The sequence below is a fragment of the Cucumis sativus genome, chromosome 7 (assembly GCF_000004075.3).
Source record: "Cucumis sativus cultivar 9930 chromosome 7, Cucumber_9930_V3, whole genome shotgun sequence".
In the NCBI taxonomy this organism is placed as follows: domain Eukaryota; kingdom Viridiplantae; phylum Streptophyta; class Magnoliopsida; order Cucurbitales; family Cucurbitaceae; genus Cucumis; species Cucumis sativus.
Window position 1 is genome coordinate 12,153,795 of NC_026661.2, and position 24,592 is coordinate 12,178,386.

A 24,592-nucleotide genomic window follows, 5' to 3' on the forward strand; every position below is an offset into this window, starting at 1 on the left:
TTAAAAATATAATAAATTAAATAACCACAATGAAAAATATAAAAAATGTCTTAGTTAACACGTATCGACCATATGCATGTGTGATTCTTCTAAACGATCATGATACGTGATGATACTGAAAGTGATACACAATTATGTGAGTAGTATCAACACGACCGTGTAGTTTTTTTTTTAACGATGGAAAAAATACTTCAAATCTAAAAGATCATGTTGAACATGCTAAACGATCGTGTAGGCTAGGGTAAATGATCGTTTAGATTATATTCACACAATCGTGTAGTTCGTTTTAAACGATGAAAAAATGACTTCAAATCTAAATGATTGTGTTGGATGTGGTAAGTGATCGTTTAGATTTGAAGTCATTTTTCCATCGTTTAAAAAGAACTACACGATTGTGTGAATATAATCTTACTATTCAACACGATCGTTTAGATTTGAAGTGTTTTTTCCATCTTTTAGAAAGAACTACACGATTGTGTGAATATAATTTAAACGATCACTTACTATAGTCAACACAAACGTTTAGCATATTCACACAATCGTGGAGTTCTTCTTAAGCGATGGAAAAAAGGACTTCAAATATAAACGATCGTGCTGACTATACTAAATGATCGTGATTATGGTAAGCAATCATTTAGATCATATCCACACGATCTTGTAGTTCTTTTTAAACGATGCGAAAAGAACTTCAAATCTAAACGATCAAGTTGACAATGCTAAACGATCGTGTTGACTAGGTAAGCAATCGTTTAGGTCATATCAAAGTGATATTTAAACAATCTTGATATTCTGGAAGATGAGCTACAAGAAAGAAAAAGAAGATGAAGAAAGAAAGAAAAAGAAGATGAAGAAAAAATATAAAAAATTCAAATACTATCAATAATACACGTGATAGAAGTCTATCATTAATAAAATTCAAAATTTTGTTATATGTTATAAGTATTTTAGTTTATTTTGTTATATTTAAACATGTTCTGTAATTATATATTTTTTAATTTTTTTTTCAATAACAATTATAGATTCGTTAAACAAACACATCCAAAATTGGCATTGACAGGTGGTAAAATAATTAAGGTATTATAAAAATTTAGAATTGAAAATCCAAAAATGGAAAAATGAATATTGAAGTTATAAATATTTAGGGTGGATTGTCTTAATAAAAATGTTTTTTTTTAAAAAAAAAAAACTTATTTTTGTTGATAATAAGTCTTTAAAATACATTTTAAATGCTATTTTGAATGATTTTTAACTTTATAAATTGTTTGGACTTTCTCCATACATCTCACGATATTATTACTTTTTAAAATTTCTTAAAATTCAATTATCTTATCTTTACTCAATCCAATAATAAATTATAACCTAATTTTTAAAATCTTTATCAAATTTATGTTTTCAAAAAAATTATATGAATTTTCAAATTTTCAAATGAGTTTTTCAATTATCAAAATAGATTTTCAAAAAAATTTCAACATTTAATTTTGCAAAAAAAAAGTGGATAAATTTGAAATATGTAAAAAGTAATCTTGGTGTTAATTTTCTCAGATTTTACCGAAAAAGTTCGAACATATCGAATTTTGATATTAAATATGCACGAGATTTCACTAAGAAAGCCCAAATATATAGAATCTTGGTGTTATTTCTTGAGATTAACACCTATATTCACCGGATTCTTTTTTCAAATAAAAAATCGTGATGACTTGAATGTCATTTGTAGCAATGGTGTGACTGGATTTGGATATGGAAAAGTTTCGTAATTTGGGATTTAGAATTTTGAAAAACATTTAAAAATTAGGATAAATATTTAAAAAAAACTATAAAAATTTGATAAAGATCGGTAAATTTACGAAGATTTAAAGAATTAGCTATTGCTCCATGATTTGAAATAATTATATAAAATTTTCAATAATTATAGAATTTTGGGAATACTAGTCAAGATTTCAACAACAGAGTTGAGCAAATGGATAACATTTAAAAAAAATTAAATTTTCAGTAAATCTCGATGATCAATCTCAGACAAGATGTACTTAAAATAACTATTGTAACGAGTTTTCAAGAGGAGATCCTAGTTTTTTAAGATGAAAACTTAACTGTGTTATTTTTTACAATTTTCCGTTGCTACAAAACTTGTTGAGTAAGACAATTGTATTTCAAATTTTATTAAGATATAAATATAAAAATAATATAATAATATTTTAAGTTGAGGACAATTTCGTCAAATTATATTTCCTTTTATTTTATTAAAAAATTCTACCTGTATCATTTTAGCACCTATGTGGACAACCTTTTTGATCTAGTTAGATTTTTGTGCTTTAATTCGTTAATGTTGAAGAACCAATTAAATTCATTCTCCAAAAACTTAAACGAACATTTGGAAATAGATTATTACATTATATGAGTTATAACAACGTATGAATTATAATGTCTTTGGAGTGTAGATTAATATAGTCTAGTTTGTAATAGTTTATGTATGTGATGCATACTATTATAGTCTAGTTTATAATAGTCTATGTTTGGTATTGATTATTTTAGTTTGTGTTATAATAAAATGTATATCAAATGCATATTAACGTAGTATGAATTATAAGAATAGGCAAATTAAATGTAGTTATTTTAGATGGTGTATACATTTTTTTATACTATTATTCTTTACCATCCAAATAATTATGTACATGAACTATTCTTTTTTGAAAAATAGTAAAAGCTACATGTTTTATCAATTAATATAAAGTTAATTTTAAGTTTCAATCAAAATATTATTAAACTAAATTAGAGATTTCTACGTGTAACCTAAACTAATAAGCTATTATTTTACACAATTTTTTTTTCAACTCTTTGTATAATGCACTATCTCCTAAGATGAAAGAAACGATCATTTTAAACAATAAAAAATGTGAAAAAATGTATTTAAAAAATACATTTTAATTTGAACGTCTATGCTAATTGCTTCTTAAAATAAAAATACGAAGGTGATTGGTGACATCTAGAGGTTGGTTGACGACAATCATCAAAATCAGTTGATAGAAGTTCGTGGATAGAGTCATTAGAGTGGTGATTGATAATTGATCGATGATGATTACAATGGTAATAACCTAAAGTTCGGAGAGAAACGCATGTAATAGTAAATGACGAACTAAAAAGTTAATTTTTCTTAATTTAATAAGGTAGAAAGGGTGAAAAAGTAATTTAACAAGTTCGAACAGAAAGTTAGAGTGAATCCGCCTCGACACCTTCGTCAGAACAGAAGCGGTGGTTGATTCCATTCTTGAAGCTTCAAAGATTCGCTGTCCTTTGGGCGGGGATTCACTTCTTTGTAGAACGACGAAGCTATCGAATGTCTAGAGGATGAAGAATGGATTCTTTTGAGTGGATCGAAAGTAGTGGACAACAGGTATGTACTCCTGTAAGAATGAAAAGGAAAATTAGATCCAAGAGATATGAATTCGTTGGTTGGGGCTCAAGACCACTTATTGAATTTCTTGAATCAGTTGGTAAGGATATCAAAGAGAAGATTTCTCGACATGACGTTACCTCCATTATAAATGAATATGTCAATATTAACAATCTTCTTCATCCCTCTAAGAAGAAACGAATCCTTTGCGATGATAGGCTCCATTCCATTTTCGGAAGGAAAACAATTGGCCGTATTAAAATCCATGATATGCTAGAACCACACTTTGCCGAGAATCAACACGAGTCAGATGATGATTTTTCTTACAGCTCCGATGAGACGGAAAATCTTTTCAGTGTCCTCAAACGGGACAATGGTATAACCCCAGGAAGAAAGCTTAGTCAGAAGACGAGAGTGCATGTGAATCCCAACAGCTCTTTTGCTGCCGTGGTTCCTGGAAATATTAACCTTGTCTACTTAAGAAAGAGTTTAGTAGAGGATCTGCTTAAAGATCATGAAACCTTTGAGAGCAAGTTGATTGGTAGCTTTGTCAGGATTAAATCTGATCCTCATGACTATCTTCAGAAAAATACTCATCAGCTCGTTCAAGTTATAGGTAAGTAAACCATCTTTTTTTATTCACGAAGAGGAAAAACGCTTCCTTGTTTAATTTATTTATCTCTACAGATATAAACTTTGATGTAATCTGAATTGTCTTCGTTTTATTTACATACTTCTTGGAGATAACTTTAAATTGTTGTCATGAAAAAATTTAAAATAATGTTACTAAAGTTAAATCGGTCCTACTATGAATGCTTCCAAAACTTCGCTTGGTTAGTTGTTATGGTAGAATTAGAACAGAAGAAAGTAAAGAGAACTCAAGAATTTGAAATGAGATGTCTAGCAGATGGTCTACTTCAAGTTGGCAAATTTGATTACAGATACTTTGAAGACAGCCCCTTTATTCAACGGATTAATTGTAATTGGTTTTCCCTTAGTTGTCTTAGTGCATCGGTTATTCAAACGGTAGCTCTATATATGAGATTAGTACGATTACAGATGGGGAATATTATTCTGATATTTCTCTCGTACTCAGTGTCTCTCCTCTCTCTCTGTTACACTTCTTATTTGGATGTACTTTTTTTTCTCTTTAGTTTCCATTGTTGTTTTAATGACCCAGAGTCATTTTTCAAGTTTAAATCGTGCTTGGAATAGTATCTACCATTGGAGAAGTTCAATTAATGAAACGACAGTCAGCCTCTTGGCTCTTGAAGCCATCCTTGAAGTGTATTGCTTAAGTTTCTTCTTTTTCTTCTTTCAAGGTTCCTCCTCCACGCCTTCTGTTTCGTCTATCTCTACAAATTGTTTTATGCTTCCCATCCAACCATATGTCATATCAGATAATCAATTCAATGATCTTATTTTTTGATATACTTTAGGGTTGAAGAAAATTTCTATATCTGGTGATTTGGGTCCAGGATTCCTTCTTCATGTTTCCAATGTGATGAAAGACGTCAGCATTTCAATGCTTTCAGATGAAAATTTTTCTGAGGTAATTTCTCCTTTATTATTATTATTATTATTATTATAGATCAATATACTTTTTTCTCCCTCTAGGCAACATTGTTCTTGTTGGACCCCTTCCTTACTAGGGTCTTGCTCAACACCTCTAAACTCTTTGTTGTTCCTGTCACCAAAGATCCCACGGCCACATCAAAGTACACATCCCAACACAAAGAACGATCTCTCTGTTTAAAAGATGGATGGAGGAGGAACTCCCCGATTGTCACACATATATCCCTTTGACGAGCATGAGCTAACACAAGATCAAACACCTCAAAGAAGCAATTGCAAATAGACCTTGCAAACTGACAGTTCTAGAGAATGGGATCCCCAAAAAGTTCAATGCAAGGCTTGCTGTTGCCGATTGAAGAACTTTGGAGATATGGAACGTTTAATGATTTCCATGGCAGCCTAGCTAGAGTGGATCGAACTGTTGGGGAAACCACAATTAAGAGATCATTAATCAACTCCTTCTACCAAGATAAGATCAAAGAAGGGCGATAAATCAAGAATTCGATTCTTTCAGTGGAGAAGAAGATTTTGCATAATCGTTGATTACCAGCTTTAGAAAATCAAGTGATCTGCAGGAAAGCAGATTTTGTACCCTATCACTTTCAAAATTGGAACACAAATGAATACTAGATGAAAATCGATTTGCTGAGCTTTTATGGAAATTTGAATGTTGAAGATCTGCTCAATTGGATCAAGAATAGGAGTTTCTCTCTTTCACTCTCTATCTCTCTCTTTCTCTTTTCTTTTCCATTATATTGATACTCCTAAAGAAAAGAAGGTCAAGTTAGTATCATTTGGGGGAGTATGCTTGGTGGGATCAACTCCAAAGACAAGATTGCAGGAAGAGAGCTATCAAGACCTGACCGAGAGTGTTGTAGCTCTTAAACGAAAACTAAGGTAGCCTAAGTAGTCCCCCAAGAATCAAAATTGTAGATCTTTTATTAGAATGATAATAATTGTTTCATACCAGAGGGGATTACTCCTATTAATAGAATTTTATTACAAGTCGGGTGAAAAGGAGATTAACTTAGAATAATACTCAATTACCCATTTAACCCCTAAACTTCTTATATCATTCTATCCCTCCAAAAAGAAAACCCGTCCTTGACTTTTAAAAAGAAAAAAATTATGAAGCAAACAAGGAATGAAATAAACTTGTTCAATGGACTATGACCAAACCAACCTCCTACATCTGAAACAAAAATATTATGATCAAAGAGATGAATTTGAGACAAACAATCCAACATTGATATGCTACCAAAAGGAACATCTCCATCAACCCTAAGCCCAAAAAAGAAGTTTCAATCAAGCTCATTCAAAACCATAATCGGACCAATCACAAAAGAATTAGCTTCTAAAGAGATCCCTTCAAGAATCAATTTATTCTTATCATTTGCTTCAAGTTCTTCGACACTGGTAATCAATTTCCAACCCAGTTGGTGTGTTTTTCTTGCTCTAATTTTTTATTTCTGCCTCGACATCTAGTGTGTTGATGTTTGATACCTCTTTTCAATATTTTTCGTTGGATTTTTCTTTTTCACTTGAGACTGCTTCCGAATCAACATCTTCAAATTCTTGTTTTGTTCAATTTTATCTTCAAAATTTTCCATTTGAAAATTTTCCAATTGTGATTCACTTGTTTTTACTTCAGTATATGAAATCAATCCATTCCTGAACTCTTGCTAATGACTTGATAATTGATAGATATGTTGAGTCGCTTTCCCCAATGATTGTTGGATTTCTTTTTTTGTTTTCTTTGTTTACTCCAGTGCTACAGGATCAATGTAGTCATTTTGTTGGGTTTTTTTTTGAAAAGGATACTGATCTCTTTATTAAATAGTTAAATGATAACAAAGAGATAAAGCATAACAAAGAGATAAAGCATAGTGAATATAGGACTCATCCATTGATTCTCTTGAATCAACCCTTCTTCATCATGTTTCATAACGAAAAGAGTAATTTCGAGCCTTGAACGTTCTTCTTAGGTTGTAAGGATCCATTCATGATGATTCATTAATTCATCTAACTCCCAATCTTTACGTTGTTTTCTCGAAAAATGGGTTTGATTGGACCGTTGAGCCATTTTCGATATTATCAAATTCTTATTCCATCCCAAACTGCATTAGAAACACCATCAAAGCCACTATAATCATTAGAATCAAATTTTCAATATGGATAATAATAGGTTCATTGTGAAAATAAGGCAGGGGCAAAATTAGTGTGTTGGAATTCTTCTTTTGAATCACTCAAGTCAGAATTCCAGCATTGCTTTTGGAAGTAAAATTGATTTTCTTGCATGTGCCAATTGTTGTATTTTTTTTTTGGACATCTTTGATCAGTAATAGTCCATTCTTGCAAAATCTTTGGTTTATTCTTTTTCTTCTTGGAATTTGAAGGGTTCCCTCTAATTTGCTTTTTCATGTTATTTTACTTTTGTTCTAAGTTTTGTACTTTGGCAGTAGTCTCATTGCGTTAATGATTAATTCAATGGAGAAAGTTTGTTTCCAATTTAAAAAATTAGGGGTTCCCCTGAATTAGATTTGTGTTGTACGTATCCTTTTCAATCTTTACCATCACTGCAAGCAAGGGTAAAGAACATTGGGAGATCATAATGAAGAATTCAACTGCCTGGGCGACCAACTCAACCTTTGGACCAAGGTAAGATATTCAAGAAAAGGTGGAAGGCCAACCTTGAGTACAATTCACAGAGGTAGTATCATGCGCAAAAGGAAAAGAAAAGAGGGGCAAATGAAGAGCAATTGGATATGAGAACTGCGGGAGACATTTCACCTATCTCAGACATTTTCCTTTGCTCTCTCTCTCACTCTCAATAAAGCTTTCTCTTTTCTTATGTATACTCTTTGTAGGGTTTTTCTAAACGGAAACAAGGATTCTCATTGATGAAATGAAAAGAGACTAATGCTCAAATGAAACAAAAAGCAAATAAAGCAATTACAACCAAATCAAGCCCATTGATGGCTTTGTCCAGAAAAATAATGCAAATACAAACATAAACAACCCAAAATGGAACAAAATGGCTCTTTGAACGACACTATAAACACCACTGCAACTGAAGCTTTGAAGAAGCACCATGTGATGAGGACAACCAATAAACTGCAACTTCGGCCATCTGATAATAAAAACAACCAACCATAAATCCAAAGCCGTAAGATCAACTAGATCAAATGGAGAAAAACGAGGCCTTAAAAAGCGACCAATCCAATTGATTGAAAGCCACCAAGAACTATAAGAGAGGAAAACCAAAACCCGAAACATCCATTCTTGAAATTTGCCAACTTTGTAACAGAGCCACCTTAAAATCTTACTTAAGGCACGTTGAAACTTTTGCACCTTTTTCTCAAAAAGCTCCAATGCTTGAATATGTGAACAAAACCTTTGCACTTCTTGCAGGCCTGGAGATCTATTTTGCCAAGTGCTTCCAATGCTTGACTGACTTACCACTCCCAAGTCTTCAAACAAATCAACACATTCCTTTGAAACAAAGAATCAGCCCTTTGTTACTCTTTTAGTAGAAATCCATGAAATGATCTTCAATGAGAATTAGCGGTTCTCTCATACATTGATGTAATAATTCTAGATTTTTAGGGGTTCTTTTACATCTTTTATACCTGCCTGATTATTAATAAATTATTGTTTCCTTTTCAAAAAAAGAAAAAAGGTTGTTGCCACTTCGCATTAATTCTAGATTTTCTTTATTGAACGAGGGAGAGTATCACCATCCATCTACCATTTATTAAATCTTCACCACCCAGATTATCAATAAGAAAAACATTTTACTTCTATCAAGATTGTCACTAAGAAAAAATTTCTGAACTTATTTATTTTTAGAGCTTTTTTTCTCCTACAAGACAAAATGTACCCTTTATGTTGAATTGCAATATTTCGCATAGGGCATGGGTATCTACTTGATACTTGTATCTGTTGGATGGGAGTTATCATATTATGATTATTACTGGAAGTTTTATTGCCCTTGCAATGTTGCAGGAGGAATGCAAAGATCTGGATCTGAGAATAAAAAACGGCTTGGTCAAGAGATTAACTATCGTAAGTTTTTCTTTTGTTGGTCAGATGGTCCTCTTGTTTATCATAATTGTCAAAGTTAGTTCTTTATTGCAAATTTCAATATGATAATTGCAATTCCCCCCACCTTCTTTTGTTTTTCTTTTTTGGAGAAGGAAACAATAGTATCATTAATAAACAGAAGATACAGATAGATAAAAACGGTCAAGCTTGCTAAAACAAACTAAAACAGAAGCAAACGAAAAAAGGGGAAATTGTCAGAAACGGTGTTTAATAGGTTTTGTCTCGTATGTTGTTTTTTGGATGTGATGAGGGCTAAGGGGATGTCAACCTAGTTGAGATGCCCGGGTGCGCCTGTTGATCCTCCCTCCCCCGGTTGCTCTTTGTATATCCCTCATGTACTTTGAACTCTGTCTCATTATTTTTCAATATTAATAATAGTGAGACTCTTATCCTTTTAAAACAAAATAGGTTTTACCTCGTAACTAGCACTCTTTTTGAAAATTCGTTTAAACTTATTTTCTCGATCCATCTTGGATGAGATCGACTACCTAGATTTCCCTAAAATATTAAAAATTTTCAATTTACCGATTGTTTTGAGTTTTTCCGGTGCATCTCGCTAGATATTAGATCAAGATCTACCGAGATTGTAACAACTTTTCAAAATTTCTCAAATCTTAACATGATTTTTTTATATGGAGAAAATTTAAAACTGAGATTTATGCCAAAATTTCAAATTTGAATACAACTAATTCTTCTTCTATAATCTTCCCAATCTTTTACCAAATCTGAACTAATTTTCTCCAAATCTTAAATCATTTGTTTATACAATTTCTCAAATCTTTTATTTTGATTTATGTGTTCCATAATTAAGTTGACAGGATTATAATAGAAATCTTATTTACAACAAATTTTATATAAAACTTGGCAAGATTATAATAGAAAATTTGACAAGAGTTAGCAGTTGGTAGAAGATTTGGTTGATCTCGGTTCATCCCGATAAAATTGTATGAAGTCCAAAATTATCAACTTTTTAGGCTTTCTCGGCACAATTTTGCACGGGATGAACCGAAGATCATCAAGTTTTCAAGCTTTCTTGGTACAACTTCTCCCGGGATGAACCGAGGTTTATAATTATTTTTTCAATACGTGAGGGAGGCCCATTCAGATATTTTCTCATCTTTGAGGTTTCTTCTAAAATTCGAAACCCAAGAAGCATTAACCTCATTCCAGAATTCAGCAACTGATGCTTCTTTGGTGACAGCAATGACAAAAGATATTCAGACTTTCACCAATCCATTGATCAGTCTAAAATTCAAAAACTCTTGAAGGATTAACCTCATTCCAGACTTCAGCCACATATGCTTCTCTTTTCCCGCTCAAAAGGTGCATTTAGATGAAATAAGATGTGATTTGGACAAAGGGAATGGGAAGAGTCAAGAAGCTATAAATGAAGTTTCTATTGCTGAGGAACCAGCCGGCAGCATTTCCTTTGGTTTTAAATGAGAGAAAAATTAAAGGCCCTCTCTCCTCTATGGAACCCTTCGAAAACCCTCATGAGTTTCATTTTTGGCTACCAAGTGCCTAGATCATCCCTCAACATCATCAACCACCTTCTCTTTGCTGACGACACTCTTCTTTTCCCCACCAACAATGAGAGGAAGGTAGAAAATCTTGTCAATCTGATTCGCCTTCTTGAAGAATCGTCTGGACTGAATATTAATAGGAACAATCAGAGTTATTGGCTGCTAATTGCGATGAGTCTATTGCTGCAAAGTTTGAATACAAAGTGGATCAGTTGCAAACTACGTACTTGGGTCTTCCCATGTATGGAAAACCATCCTCTCCTTCTTTTTGGCAGCCTATTATGACGAAGATTGATAAAAGATTGAGCATATGACAGCACAGTTTTCTCTCCAAAGGTGGCCGTTTGACTCTTCTAAATACCTCTCTATCCAATCAGCCCATTATTATCTATCCCTCTTCTGTGCCTCTTCAGAAATTACCGATGGCATCAAATGCTTGTTCAGGAACTTCTTATGGTCTGACCAGGGATACAATCATAACTCACCTTTAGAGATGGGACTGCCTCAAGAAACCCTTAGAAGGTGGCGGATTGGGAATTATTGACGTCAATCAGCACAAAGAAGCCCTCCTTGCCAAATGGCTTCGGCCCTTTCATCTTGAAAAGGACTCTCTTCGGTGTAAAATTGATAAAGGCCAGTTATGGCTCTCAACATTTTTACCTTAAGGCATTACTGGAAAACCATCAACATCTAGAAGCATTTGGAAATACATTCTGCAGCAAAAAGACCCTGTTTATGAGAATATTCGCTATAAATTTGGTCTACATCCTTCTGGCATGAAATTTGATTTGGCAATTTCCCCCCTCAAAACAGTCATTCCTAAACTCTTCAATTGACTGACACTAAGAATGCATCTGTGAAGGATGTCTGGAGTTCTGGCATTAGGAGGATGAAATTTAGAAGACTGTTAAAGGATGATGAAATTGATGAATGGGCTGTATTCACCCATGTCATCCCTAATCTGCTCCTTACTGACCATGAAGATGTATGGTTTTGGAAGCTTGAGCCTAAAGGTTTCTCTACCAAATCCTTATACACTCATCTCACCACCATTATGACACATCATATGGATAATTTAATCAAGGCTATTTGGAGATGGCCCTGTCCGAAAAGTCAAAAGAGTGAAATTCCTCCTTTGGGAAGTGACCCACTCTTGTCTCAATACAATGGATAGACTTCAAAAACTTTTCCCTTGGATCGACCTCTCTCCATCTTGTATAATCCTCTTGTACGTTAAGTTTGTGTCTCGTTTTACATATCAATAAAGAGACTTGTTTCCTTTTCAAAAAAAAAAAAGACTCTCTCCATCATGGTGCTGCCTCTGCCAGAAAAACAATGGAACTGTACAGCATGTTTTCTTTGACTGTCCCTTCACTAGAGAGATGGTTCGGGATTTTGGAGGCTTTTAGTTGGTTGATTGTTCTCCATCATGATATGCAAAGTTGGGTTTGATTTCTGTGTAGTCACCACCCTTTCAAAGAGTCAAAGGGGTGTTTATGGTTAAGCATCATCAGTGTGTTTTGTGTAAGATCTGGGTGAAAGGGACTCAAGAATCTTCCAGGGAAATTATAAAGTGACAAAGGACATCATCGACATCTGTATCCATTCTGCTTTTTCTCGGTGTACTGATTTACTGGCTATTAAGTCAGCTTTTCATTTCTCATTCCAAACTGGATATTTCATTCAATCAATGAAATTGTTTCTTATAGAAAAAAATCTGGATAACATTGGACCTGAAAACAATAACTAAAGCCCAACTAAGAATAGAAAAGGAGAAAATCCTCCTCCAAAATTTTATTGAGAACCAACATTTAAAGAAAATATGTGGAGGGTCTTCAATAACAGCCAAACGAATATGTCAAATTGAAGCCGAGAGTGATTTTAAAAGAATCTGAGCAATTATGCTCTGCAAGATGAAAACCCAATAATAAAGTTCACTCTCCTTGAAAAGCAAGAAATTCACAATGCTTTGAGCTGCAGTTATCCATGGGAGGAAATACCACCAAGAGCTTTAAAAAGAAAATGATTTTGAAGAATCCAAATATGCAAACCATAGCTCCAAAAAATGTTCCTTGAAAATCATGATCTGGATCCCAATTGTAAACACACATCAAACCTCATAAACATGCCCCACCAAAATCTGAAGATGGAAGCCCAAAAAAACAAACTAACCAAAATGATGCTTAGTCTATTTCCAGTTTTTATTGAGTCTATATTGTATTTGTTTAATCATCTTGTTCACAGTTTTGTGAAGGGTTATGTTGTAATACTTTTCTCTTAAAACCAAGAGAACAACCCAAAAGGTAAGTTTTCTCTCTCCCTTCTCGCCTCTCTCCTCTTTCCATCCCACTCCCTCTGATCGCCCCTCTCCGGCAGCCAGGTTTTTCAGCAGTCCTCTCTGTTAAGTCTCAGAGATCACCATGGAGAATTTGGCAAGAAAGAGATCGTTGATTTATTGAAGATGTAGAAGCCGGCAGAAGCATCTCTCTATCTGTTTGCTAACTTAGATGGATCTGGTCAACGTTAACTGATCTTAATAGTTTTCCGGTAGATAGACATTTTAGGAAACATGGGGATATCGACAGAGGCGGATTGAGAATTTCAAAGTTTCATGCTAAGTTGGGTTGGATACTGAGCTGTGATCACTGGCCATATTCAGGGGGTATCTTCAATATCAGGGTGTGCTTAGGTAGTGAGAAGCAAGGTTGGAAGTTGTTTTGCTCTATGTCGAAAATCTGGATTATGCTAGATGGTTTTCTGATAATTCCCTCAAGATTCATCCTCTGAATTTGAATAGGAAACTAAGTTATGTTGAAATGGCAAAATCAAGTCTTTCCGGTTCTCCTGTGTCAAGATCTAAATTTAAGGTATCTGACCAGACTCCTAATCGAAAAAGGAAGATTCAAAAGTTAGTCCATCTTCCCCCTTCAAAACAAATGCTGCATTGGCTGATTAAGAATCATGATGTTGTGAAGTTCAATTTCGAAAATTTATGGATTATAACAAAGTTATTTGCCTCAGATGACTGAAAATGAAAATTGATTCGTACGAGGTTGGAAGTTCTTTTCCAATAAAAAATTGTTATAAATCCTTTATATGATGAGAATGCCCTCATTAGCATTGACCAAGGGTGAATTTTAGATCTCATCCATGACGAAGGAAAATGACAAGCTCGGGGAATTTTCATCTCAAATTCGAAAGATGGAGTAACTTTCAACACAGTCGGCCACTTGTTCAAAAAGGCTATGGCGATTGGCTCAAAATTAAAAACCTTCCCTTGGATTATTGGTGTAGAAGTACCTTTGAGGTCATTGGGGATCATTTTGGAGGTCTCTTAGATATAGCCTCCGAAACTCTGAATTTAATTAATGTTTAGTGAAGCTCAAATTCAAGTTAAGATGAATTTTTGTGGTTTTGTGCCGTCCAGGATTGAAATCTCTAAGGGGAAATACATATCTTTGTTTTGGAGATTTTGAATTCCTAAACCCTAATATTCCCCTCAAAGCCCCTAACTTACAAGTGATTTTAATAACTCTTGATTGTTTGAGGATCGGAGAAGTTATGATTGATGAAGACTTTGATCCCTCCTATCCATTAGTCTAGAATATCCCAAAATCAGTGTTTGCAACTCTCCCTAGAAGCAGAAATCCTTTTGAAATTCTGAAGAATTTTCCGACCATTCCACCGGCGCGAAAGATGAAGACAGTGGCCGACAATCAGGTTGAAGACGAATTGAATGTATGAAAGAAAGTATTTTGCTGAAGACAATCAGGTTACAACTGAACAGGCCCCTTTTTCTAGTTTTGCTGAACCCAAGTCGTACAACAGTTGCAAAAAGGTAGTGGGGTCCACTTCTAATGATCCTGTCTTTAATATTCAATTTTGCTGAACCCAAGTCGTACAATCGTTTCTAATTTTCGAGTCCTCATTTGAATCTTTAAATGAAAGAAATAAAGGAAAAGGGGGCCCCACTTCAATAAATCTTTGAGTTATAACGAATTTTGCCCAAGCATTTTGGAGGTCAACTCAGCAAAAAACGTTACAAAACACTTTAGATTCTGATTCTCCCTTCCCGTCACAGGGGGCTAACTATCATGAGAAGTGGGTGTTTTCAACCGTTCCAAGTGTGCCAAAGGCAGCAAGTCCTTTCATATTCCAAAATTCTTAAGCACTATATCTGTAAGCAAACCTTCTTCAACCATGTATGGACTGCCCTGCAAAAATCTGAATTAAATGGGGTTTGCGACCTTAAACCCCCCCCCCCCCCCCCCCCCCCTTGGACTCTTTTCGGAATAACACCACCAAGCATTCAGTTTCTGCCAATAAATCGGATCTTTTGGAAGTTTACAACTCTAAAATCCAGGTCCCTTAGCGTCTTTTCAAGTCAGTAAATAGCACTTCTCCTTCAAAGTGTCTCAATATTTCAAATTCCTCCACCTCCATTGCAAAGACATCTTGTCAGCAAGGCTCCCCATTCTCAGCTGATTTAACTCCTAAAGACCAGTCCAAAATTTTCTCACCTTTCAGTGTTAGTAGTGAAGAATCAGTTGATCTTAGTGAAGTTGACCCTAAATTAGATTCAGAAATTGAAGGGACGGACTTAAATGTTTTATTTAATGAGGAGGGTTCTCTCCCAAATATTTTTCCACCAGATTTGCCTAAAGAGTTTATGTCAATTGCCCGGGATTGTGGAATTATTTTGGCCTAATTTAGAACTGCAGCCATCCCTATCCTTCTCTCAGCCATAATGAAATCGTCTCATGGAACACTAGGGGCTTAAATGATTCCTCTAAACGTGCAGCACTCAAAAAGTTCATCATAAACTGTAATCCAGATGTGGTTTCCACCAAGAAGCAGATTTGGAGATAGACTCATCCTTCTGTGTTACTAGAGAAGAGTCAACAGACTTGAGGTGCCCTTCTGATCACAGGACTGTTATGGAGATTGAAGGGATGGATTTAAACGCTCTTTTTGAAGCTGATTGTGCCCCGCTAGTCAATGTCCATTGATCCTCCCCGCTAAAATCCTCAGATTTTTCAAAGGACTTGGTGTCCATAGTCAATGATTGTGGTATTATTCTGGGCTGAGCAATTTAGAAAGTATTTCTGTCACAACAATTTTGTTACTGCCTCCTTTGAAGGAATCTAAAATGGAAAGATTTAATAATGCTTTTATAAATCACTTCGGAGCTCTAGGGTCATTGGCTGGTCTCTTTGTGGTATCGATAGGTTTTTCTCCGGGGTTGCTTACCATGTGGGTTAGAAGAAGGATCTTTCTGGTGCTTTTTATGTCTGGTATCTAAAGATTACTCTTTTCAAGTTTTATCGTTTAAACTGGGCTGTCTTCCTCCCTGTTTTATGATTAATCTGCTGCTGATCCTCTGCATCTTCCACATTCCCAAGTTCTGCCGATCTGCTGTTTTGGTTCTTTTCTTGTGTAGTTTTTTCTTCAGTTTTATTTCTTACTTTTTGGCTGCTTCGCACTGCTGTAGTTGTTGTACTTGGCTTTTCTTTTGGTCTTTAGATTTTCCTTGGTGCCCCTCCCCCTCTTTTTGGCTTCTCTATTTTTCTCTTGTAATTTGAGTTTTACGTTAATAAAGAAGCTTGTCTCTGTTTCAAAAAAAAAAAAATACTTCGTCGATTTTGTTGGCTTTTCGTATGGGCTATGTTTTAGCCTTGAATTGATTTAGATTGAGTTTATTTTGTTCAGAAATGATTAGTGCACTAAGGGATGTCAACCTAGTTGAAATGCTCGGGTGTGTCCTAATCCTTAGGCCTAATTGTTTTTGCTTAGTTTTTTTTTTTATTCGTTTTATTAATGAGGCTGGTTTCCTAAAAAAAAGGAAAAGAAAAAAAAAAGCTCATCTCCTTGGACTTCAACAGATGTGTAAAGCTCTACACTACTCATGTTAACCATTGAGTCATCAACTGAGTCATTATGTATTAATAGACCTTTTTTTTTGGAGAACACACCAGAATTGGAATACCCCTAATAAATTGACATTTTGACTTCGGAAGAGAGAATCAAGAATTTGAAATGGGAGGGAGGGATGTAGAGGTTGTTATTGCAAAGGGACCCATCCAAAAATAACTATGAAAAGCAAAAATGCTTAAGGAATGGTGTGATGGTACAGAGGCAGCCAATTCCTCACGTTTTTCTCTCTCCTTTACAAGTGCCAACATATCCTAGAGATGGCTCCTGAATTGTGTTTTCATGGCCTGAAGATTATCAGAAAGGTATTGATGCTTCATGGAAAAGGTTCATGGCCTGCTTCAGACGTTGAATGTGCATATCAAGAATCTCCCTTGGAAGTTGGTTCAAAGTCTCCTTCACATCAATATCATAGTACAGATCGTTGCCATAATTATGAGGTGTTGGGTGAGTGGCAGTGCTTTCATGCGATGACGAGTGAACAGTTCTTTTTTGGATCGAAGAAGGACCGCAAAAGGGACACCATTTTGATCTCTCTTCATTCCTCTGCAAAAACTGCTCTTTGATTTCTCTGCGCACTTTCTCCTGTTTTTCAACATACCTTTTTTGGGTTAATTCTGGGAAAGTCTTGCTATCAGATTTATGGTTGGAAAGAAATCTGAGAATTTTAGCCAAGACATTCTTGTCTCAGCTTCGCCTCAATGCCTCTCCACTCAACTAGCCAACCTTTCTATTTCCTAATAAATTCGACTTTTGTTCACTATGTTATTATCTTTTTTGGCTCATGGGTCATTTCATTTATGTTTCTTAGATGATTTGTCTTTTAATTACTTCTTTCCCCTATGGAGTTTTGTATCTATTGAGCATTAGTCTCTTTTTTCATTTAATCAATCAAAAGTTATCTCTTGTTGAAAAAAAAGAAAAAATGACTTCTTTTTTTCTGAAAGAGGAAACAAGCCTGAACAAATATAGTACATTGAAGATCAAAGAATCATCAAGTGCACCTGGACACCCCTCTTAGCACTCTCATCACATCTGAACTTATTCTGACAAAGAGACACGGTACAAGAGCAAGTACAATGTAATGCAAAATACAAACACAAAGAAACAACTTAACTCCAAAACTTAAGAACTAAAAGAACAAAAGGCTCAACAAATACCAGAATAATTCCTTAACGGCTGGACCATCAACCAGGCGTGGTTAGAAATAAAGAACCACCTGGAAACAGGAAAATACAAGAAAGCCAACATTTAGCAAGGAAAGAGAAATATTGATACAAACTAATGAGGTCCTACATCACAGACGCTCCACAAAACAACAAAACAAGAATACCAGTGGATTATGAGCTTATCAAGGGGGAGGATTGAAAGAACTTCCTTCATGCTATAGGGTATTTGGTAATCCAGTTGAGTTATCAAAGTCTTGATCAGACTATTTGAGTGAGTCTCAAAGCTAATGGTTTTCACTATTGGAGAAGGATATCAGCAACTGATCACCTTTACTTCTTTAGTATGAAAGAAATGCACTTTTCTCAAATGGTGGGTGACATACTCGTTGTTGATATTTCCAAGTATTTTAAAACTTTTGCTATGGTTTTGAACTTATTACCAATGATTTTTGTACAACTTCCATTCTTGTCAAGGTTTTCAACATGTGAATGATATAATAGCAGTGATGTTTACTGTTAATAGTAAGTTTTCCTTCTATCTTCTTCTGGTAGCGGTTGCAATTATGGAATGCCAATATTTTTCCTAAATTTAGTATGGAGATGCTCTTTATTTCTCTCTTACCAGTTGTAGATTATTTCTCTCTGACCTGCTGTAGATGATTTCTCTTATTTATATGCGCTCATTTTTCATTTTGGTAGGCAGAGGTTCAACGAAAAGTTGAGGTTTTGCATGTGGATATTACCAAGCATGTACGTATGATGATAGCTTTAAATTTTATCATTGCCCAGAAGGGTGCCTTGCATTTTTCTTTAATTTTGTTTCCTCTAGCAGTTTTTGTTATTTAAAATTTTACTTATTAGTGAACTTTTAAATTTTAATATATCTGAGTGACCAGTGACATCAAAAGGAAAACGAGTAATAACACAAAGTTGTGAAGTAATTAGCTGTGCCAGCCATGAAAATTATGTTAAAAGTGTACTAAATGATGCAAATCCTTAGGAAGAATTCTGTTATTTATTTATTTTTAATTATCTTATTAGAGTCTATTCAGCTTATACTGAGTGTTGAAAGTTTGGGTAAGAAAAGCTTTGCAGAAATCGTTTAGAAGGATACTTCCATTCTATCAACCTTGATTTCTTCTACTAGTCATGTGTTAAAAAATTCTCAGTTTGGGTTCGAAAAGAGAACAAGGTGAACTTATATCGTGGTAGTTACTAGAATGAAAACAAATTACTCTTGGATGAAGATAAAATTGGTTCTTGAAGAGTTTTTTCAAACTCCCCTGTCAATTAATCCATTCATGGATGATAAGGCCTTGATCAAGGGACCCAAAGATCTAGAGTCTCATATTTTCCTTGGAAAATGGAATGCTTTTGAGATTTAGACCTTAAGATGAGAGTTGGTCCAATCGACTTCACTCCAAAATAGAAGTTTTGTGTTATGCTGGCTGGATAAAAACAGAAAACCTTCCATTACCTTATTGGAATAAAATAAGTATTTAAAGCCTTTGGCAAACAATTAGGTCTTTTGGCCATTTTTCTTCAAACTCTCAATGGCCTTGATTATTCTTCAACATTAATTAAGAAAAAATATAATTAGTGTGGATTCATTCCAGCTTCTGTGAATATTCAAGATCTTAATCTCGGTGTTCTCTATCACCTTTGAAGATTTGTTGAGCAAAGCCCAAAGGTCAGAATTTTTCCAGTTTTGAGAATTTTGAGTTTGAAAATTTCTCAAATTCCTTAGATTTTTCCCGAGCTGAATTAATCCTCTAGGATATGGGGGTTTTCTGCATTAATGGGCCGTTCAAACGTTTCCCTACTGCAAGAAAAGGGCATTAATTCTGAAGATAAAGTCTTGGAGGCCAATCTCTCTCTCCCCTGCATTAATGGTCAAATTTCCCATCCTTCTCAAAGTCGCGTGTTGAAACTGCAGGCATTAATTTGGCTCAAACGAATCATATTGCTATCTCTTGGTGTGGTCGATATTGCTATCTCTTGGTGTGATCGATATTGCTATCATCCGTCTCTTCAACAACAAAGCCCAACACTTTTTCCTAGTCCGTGTGATCGATGTTGCTATCTGTTGGTGTTAATTGTCCAAGCATTTCAATTCTCATAGTTCAATACACTTTTGATCAGTTGGAGATGTATTTTGTAACTCCTTTGGTCCGAGGCCTCTTTCCTCCTCTTCTTTTGTAATTTCATCCATCAACTAGCTTGTAGTATCACGGCTAGAGGTTCGATTCCCAACCCACACTTTAACTACAATACTTTTGCAAAAGAAATTTTTTTATTCATCAATGAAATTGTTTCTCATTCAAAAAAAGAAAAAAAGAAAAATTAAAGGTATTAATGCTGAGGCCGAAGTTATGGCTGTCAATCTCCCAGATTCTCCCCTCGTCGTTGTTAACCTTTTTCTCTCATCAGTTCCCAAGGAGGAATTAATTCCTTCCTTTTCAGATTTAGCAAACGACAAAGTGGAAGTTGAAAGGTCCCCAAGTTCTCTCTCCAATAGTCGAGCAAATTCTCGAGGACGACGTTAATGATAAGTTATCGCAGCCATCTCTTCCAATGGTATTAAAGGAGTAGATTTATCATAAACTTTTACTTTTACTTTTGCGGCAAAAAACATCAAAAATTCGTTCGAAAAATTGAAAAGGTCGGTTTTCCCAAGCCTCCACAATTCCACCTTCTCCTGCCATTAAAATATAGCAATGTAGATTGTTCCAGGATTAGAACTATTATTGTTGAATTCTTGTGTTTTTGGGACATAGCCTTACTATTTTGCCCTTGAGAAGTTGCTATAATTTTTCTAGCGGTAGTTAAGATATTGGTTTGTTTTGTGGTTTAGTCCTATCAATTTAGGTCTTAAACGACTCATTTCTACGCTTGCTCCATGGTCTTAAGCACCTAAAAGGTCATCAGATCAAACGCACTCTGGAATATATACATGCATGCTAATCACCATCCTCATCTAGTTTAGTATTTCAATTTCCTCGCTGCTAAATTCATCGTTTGGCATACAATTTTCTGGTCTTGTTGAACAATTTGATGTCGAGTATGCAATTCTTGTGGTCTCATGACTGGAATGCTATATCTTTTTTCACATCTTTATTTTGATTAACTTGGTCTGTCAACTCAGTGCTATGTTTCTTTTCCAGTGGCTTTCAAGAGAAATTTCTTTGCTGCAAAACCTCATTGATCAAGCGAATGAAAAGGGGTGGCGCAAGGAATATCCTTTTGTGATTTCTTTTTATTGTAGATGTTATTTTTCAAGAGTTATGTTATTTCTCGTATATTTCATTCAAATTTACATTCCTAGATTTAAAGGTTAAAGAAACTTTAAAGCAGGTAATAATTTAATGATAGCAAGGAATAATAGCATTAAGGAGAAAATTTTGACAAAGCAGGAAAAAATATTAGATGAAATACAAAATTACAGCAAAGGAAAGATAATCATGGAACTTTAACTTTCCTTTATTGGACGTTAGACTCCTAACAAATCTAACAATGTTGTATTCAAGTCACTGTAGTTAGTGTATGTGTTATATTTACTGTATTAACAGTATTACTCTTAAGTTGATGCTATGGTTAGATAATTATTATTCATGACGATCTATAGAGGATGCATCTGTAATCAATAGTTTATGGTTGTTTGTAAAACTTAAGATTCGAGAGAATCAAAATTCATATAAATATATACATACAAGTGTACTAACTAGGAGTAGGAAGACGACGATAAAAAAACAACATAACAAAGATCATTGTAATAGGACTTCTTTTTTAAATGAGATTTATATGAATATCTCAGAGTACAACATGGAAACTGAGAGCAAAATTGTCTCCTTATTTCAACTAGGTTCATACCCCATCTCCAAATACCATATTATATCCAGTACATAATTTACTGCAACTAAATACAGGAATTAATTCATCTAAAGTTCTGTGAACTACCGGACAAAATATAACATAAAGCCTTCAATGAGCCGACAAGATCTACAGAAAACAGTCAAAGAACTACAAAATTTCAGTAGAAACTTTCACGGTATTACTCCACTGCAATTTGGCACTCTTTTTTTGAGAACCCATGAAAGACATTTCCAAAGTCCCAATTTAAATTAAACGAATGAAACAGCCACAGCCAACGATTTCTCCTACAACTGCAATTAAAGAACAATGTTGAAACTCCTCCAATCAGCAGTACAAAGTGGGCAAATCAAGTTACCAAATGGTATAATTGACACTGGTAATTAACATGGTGAGGGCTTTTGGTTTTCCAAAGAGGTTTTCCCGTTGTTTGTTCAAAGGGGAAGCAAATGATAAGTGTTTAACTAGGGATTTAACCGAGAAAACTCCACTGCCTTCTAAAGACCAAATCTTCTTTTCTGTAACAAGGCCAAGCAAACTCATAAAATCAGCTATCTCTTCCCCCTCCAAATGCCTACGAATGGACCAAGTTCAAGAGGAATGATACCAATGGTCTGCAACTGAGCCTTTTGGTTTGATAGCAATCCTATATAAACCAGGAAAGCATTCATATAGGCAATTCTGCCTCCACTGCGGAGTTTGGAGACTGCCAAACTTCAATTTTCATCCAAGATCTAGAAATGCCGATCCAAGGACTAAGCCACTTAGAGTACATTTGCCTGCTGTATGCCATTTGGACAAGCTACTGCCATGAACACTCCTTATTACTTGGACCCAACGATGTTGTCTTCACTGAAAAAGGCCATCCCGACTTTGCCAACAGTGCCGAATTTCTATTTTGGAGGCCTCCAATGCCGATACATGATACATCCATCCTCTTGGGTCCTTGTGACAACCACCTCCCATTTAATTGAATGATTCATTTTCTCTATTGTAGTGTTATAATACTAATGTTAGAGCTCTATAAGTTATAACAACCCCACCCTCCCTTCCTTAAGTTTGAGCATATATGTTAATCATTGCCTGATTTGTTACATAAATAATCTTAACGCTTTCTTGAAGATATCTCCTGAATGTCTCCTACCACATTATTATACTATACAAAAGATCTTTAAGAGAAGTGATTGGTGAATGGAATGAGCTTCAGGAGTTCAGTTCAACGATTTATTACTTTTAGAACCTGTAATTTTGAATTTTTATAAATACGACTTTGGAGCTTTCTTTTCCCTTTGGGAGTTGGCATATTATGTGTATCACAGGGTTGGTATGCTTTTTTTTCCTTTCTTTCGGAGTTGGCATATTAGTAAGATTTTGCATAAAGGTTAAAACAGTACAAATGAGCCTTAACTAACTTGATGTACGCTTGATCAATATCTGGAGAAAAAGCAGCTCCTTCAGTCTGCTGCAGAACAGTCACGGATATTGCGTGAGATTCCACAAGTGATTGCAGATGAAACAGAATTTGGAGGCATTCATGCCAGTGCAGATCAAGCAGATAATGTCACCAAGGAAGGAGATGAAACAAAGTTGCTAGATATAAGGGAGGCTTCAGATGATAGAAAGCAAGGAGAAACTGTATTTAGTTCAAACTCAAATGTTGATACTTATGGTGCAGAAAACCCAACTACAGCTTTGATGTTCAACCTGAATGAAAATACAGGTGTGTCTGTCTTTAAGTTAATTAAATCGTATTGTACATACTGTTTGCAGTTCCTCTCAATTTCGAAATAGTATTAAAGTTACTTCGTTTGTATCTTTCCCATTGTTTTAAAAAAAATGGATTGCAAGACCAGAGTTTGTTTTACTGATCAACAATGGGCTTTTTGGTTACAGAAAATTTCATCAGAGATCCTAAGGTCAAATGGTTTATTGGCAGAACACGAGCTATATGACACGTGAACTGATTATTCTTTTTATGATATTGCTGCAGAATCCAGACAGATTTTTCTTGATGAACAGGCCGCACAACCAGTAGAATGTACTTACAATTACTTTATAGAGTCAGAACCAATAAATGCTGTGGATAAAGGCTGTCAAGCGAATGAGCAGATTAAAGAATCTACAGTGATAGATTTGAGCGATGACGATGAACCACCAAGAGCTGAAGAGCATGATTGGAATAACAAACTAAAAAGCTTGATTTGGTATTATTTAGATCCTCAGGGGGACGTTCAAGGGCCCTTTTGTCTTGCCTCGTTGAAAAACTGGAAGGATGCTAACTATTTTCCTTCAGATTTCAAAGTCTGGAGGACGGGTCAGACTCAAGATCAAGCTGTTTTATTAAACGACATTCTTTCCCCCTTTTTCTCATAACTAATACTGTTAGATTTTGATATATTCCGCACATTCTTAATTTCTATATCAAATAGATGCATTACTACATGAAGAGGTAAGCTCCCTAACTTTCTCGTTTTACCATAATCTTTATTAATGTCTAACAAATTTGATCTGGTTGGTGGAGTTGAACTGCTGCTAGTCGTTATAATTATGTTGAGGAGATCTAGGCTCTATTGGGTTTTAAGAACTTAAACAAAGTGATTGAATTTCATTGGGTAAAATTAATCGTTTAGGTCCAGTTTGGTAAATATTTAATTTTTATGACTAATTTGTTTTTTAGAAATTAAGTCCTATAAACATTCAATTTCAAGTTGCTTTCTATCTTTTATCCAGGTTTTAATAAAAATGAGTTTTAGAAGGGTAAAATATATTTTTATTCTATGAGATTTGAGTTTAGTATCTATTTGTTTGCAATTATCCTATATTATTTAATGTATATATCTAGCAGATTTAAGATTTAGCGTACGTATGATTTAGATTATAAAGTGTTTAATTTTGTCAAAAAAAACTATTTTGAAAAAAATGGTTATGTTTGGTAAATTAAAATAATCTTAAAAAAATTTATTTATAAAATATTTTATTTTGGATAAATTTTTAAGAATTAAATTTACATATAAACACTTATAAAAAAAGTT

The 24,592-nt window shown here is 34.5% G+C and overlaps 1 protein-coding gene across 5 annotated transcripts; it reads left to right on the top strand.

Annotated features, from left to right (window-relative positions):
* The first annotated feature begins 3,206 nt into the window (after positions 1–3,206).
* Positions 3,207–24,062, top strand: LOC101213133 (uncharacterized protein At5g08430). 5 transcript variants are annotated; one of them, XM_031888843.1, is made up of 8 exons: positions 3,208–4,004; positions 4,543–4,710; positions 4,828–4,940; positions 8,969–9,028; positions 18,390–18,440; positions 20,855–20,925; positions 22,982–23,280; positions 23,551–24,062. In XM_031888843.1, the coding sequence occupies exons 1-8, from the start codon at positions 3,350–3,352 to the stop codon at positions 23,931–23,933; spliced, it is 1,800 nt and encodes a 599-aa protein (XP_031744703.1). In that variant the 5' UTR covers positions 3,208–3,349; the 3' UTR covers positions 23,934–24,062. The 5 variants fall into 5 exon arrangements, with proteins under 5 accessions (XP_031744704.1, XP_031744705.1, XP_031744703.1 ...); XM_031888844.1 differs by lacking the exon at positions 18,390–18,440 and having other exon boundaries at positions 3,207–4,004; XM_031888845.1 differs by lacking the exon at positions 8,969–9,028 and having other exon boundaries at positions 3,207–4,004.
* The last annotated feature ends 530 nt before the right edge of the window (positions 24,063–24,592 follow it).

Excerpts from the sequence above, each read along its gene's own strand:
- LOC101213133 (XM_031888843.1), top strand. The coding sequence starts at position 3,350 with ATGGATTCTTTTGAGTGGATCGAAAGTAGTGGACAACAGGTATGTACT. Across the intron at positions 4,005-4,542 it reads TCAGCTCGTTCAAGTTATAG|TTTCCATTGTTGTTTTAATG; the intron begins GTAAGTAAACCA and ends TTTTCTCTTTAG. Across the intron at positions 23,281-23,550 it reads CAACCTGAATGAAAATACAG|AATCCAGACAGATTTTTCTT; the intron begins GTGTGTCTGTCT and ends ATATTGCTGCAG.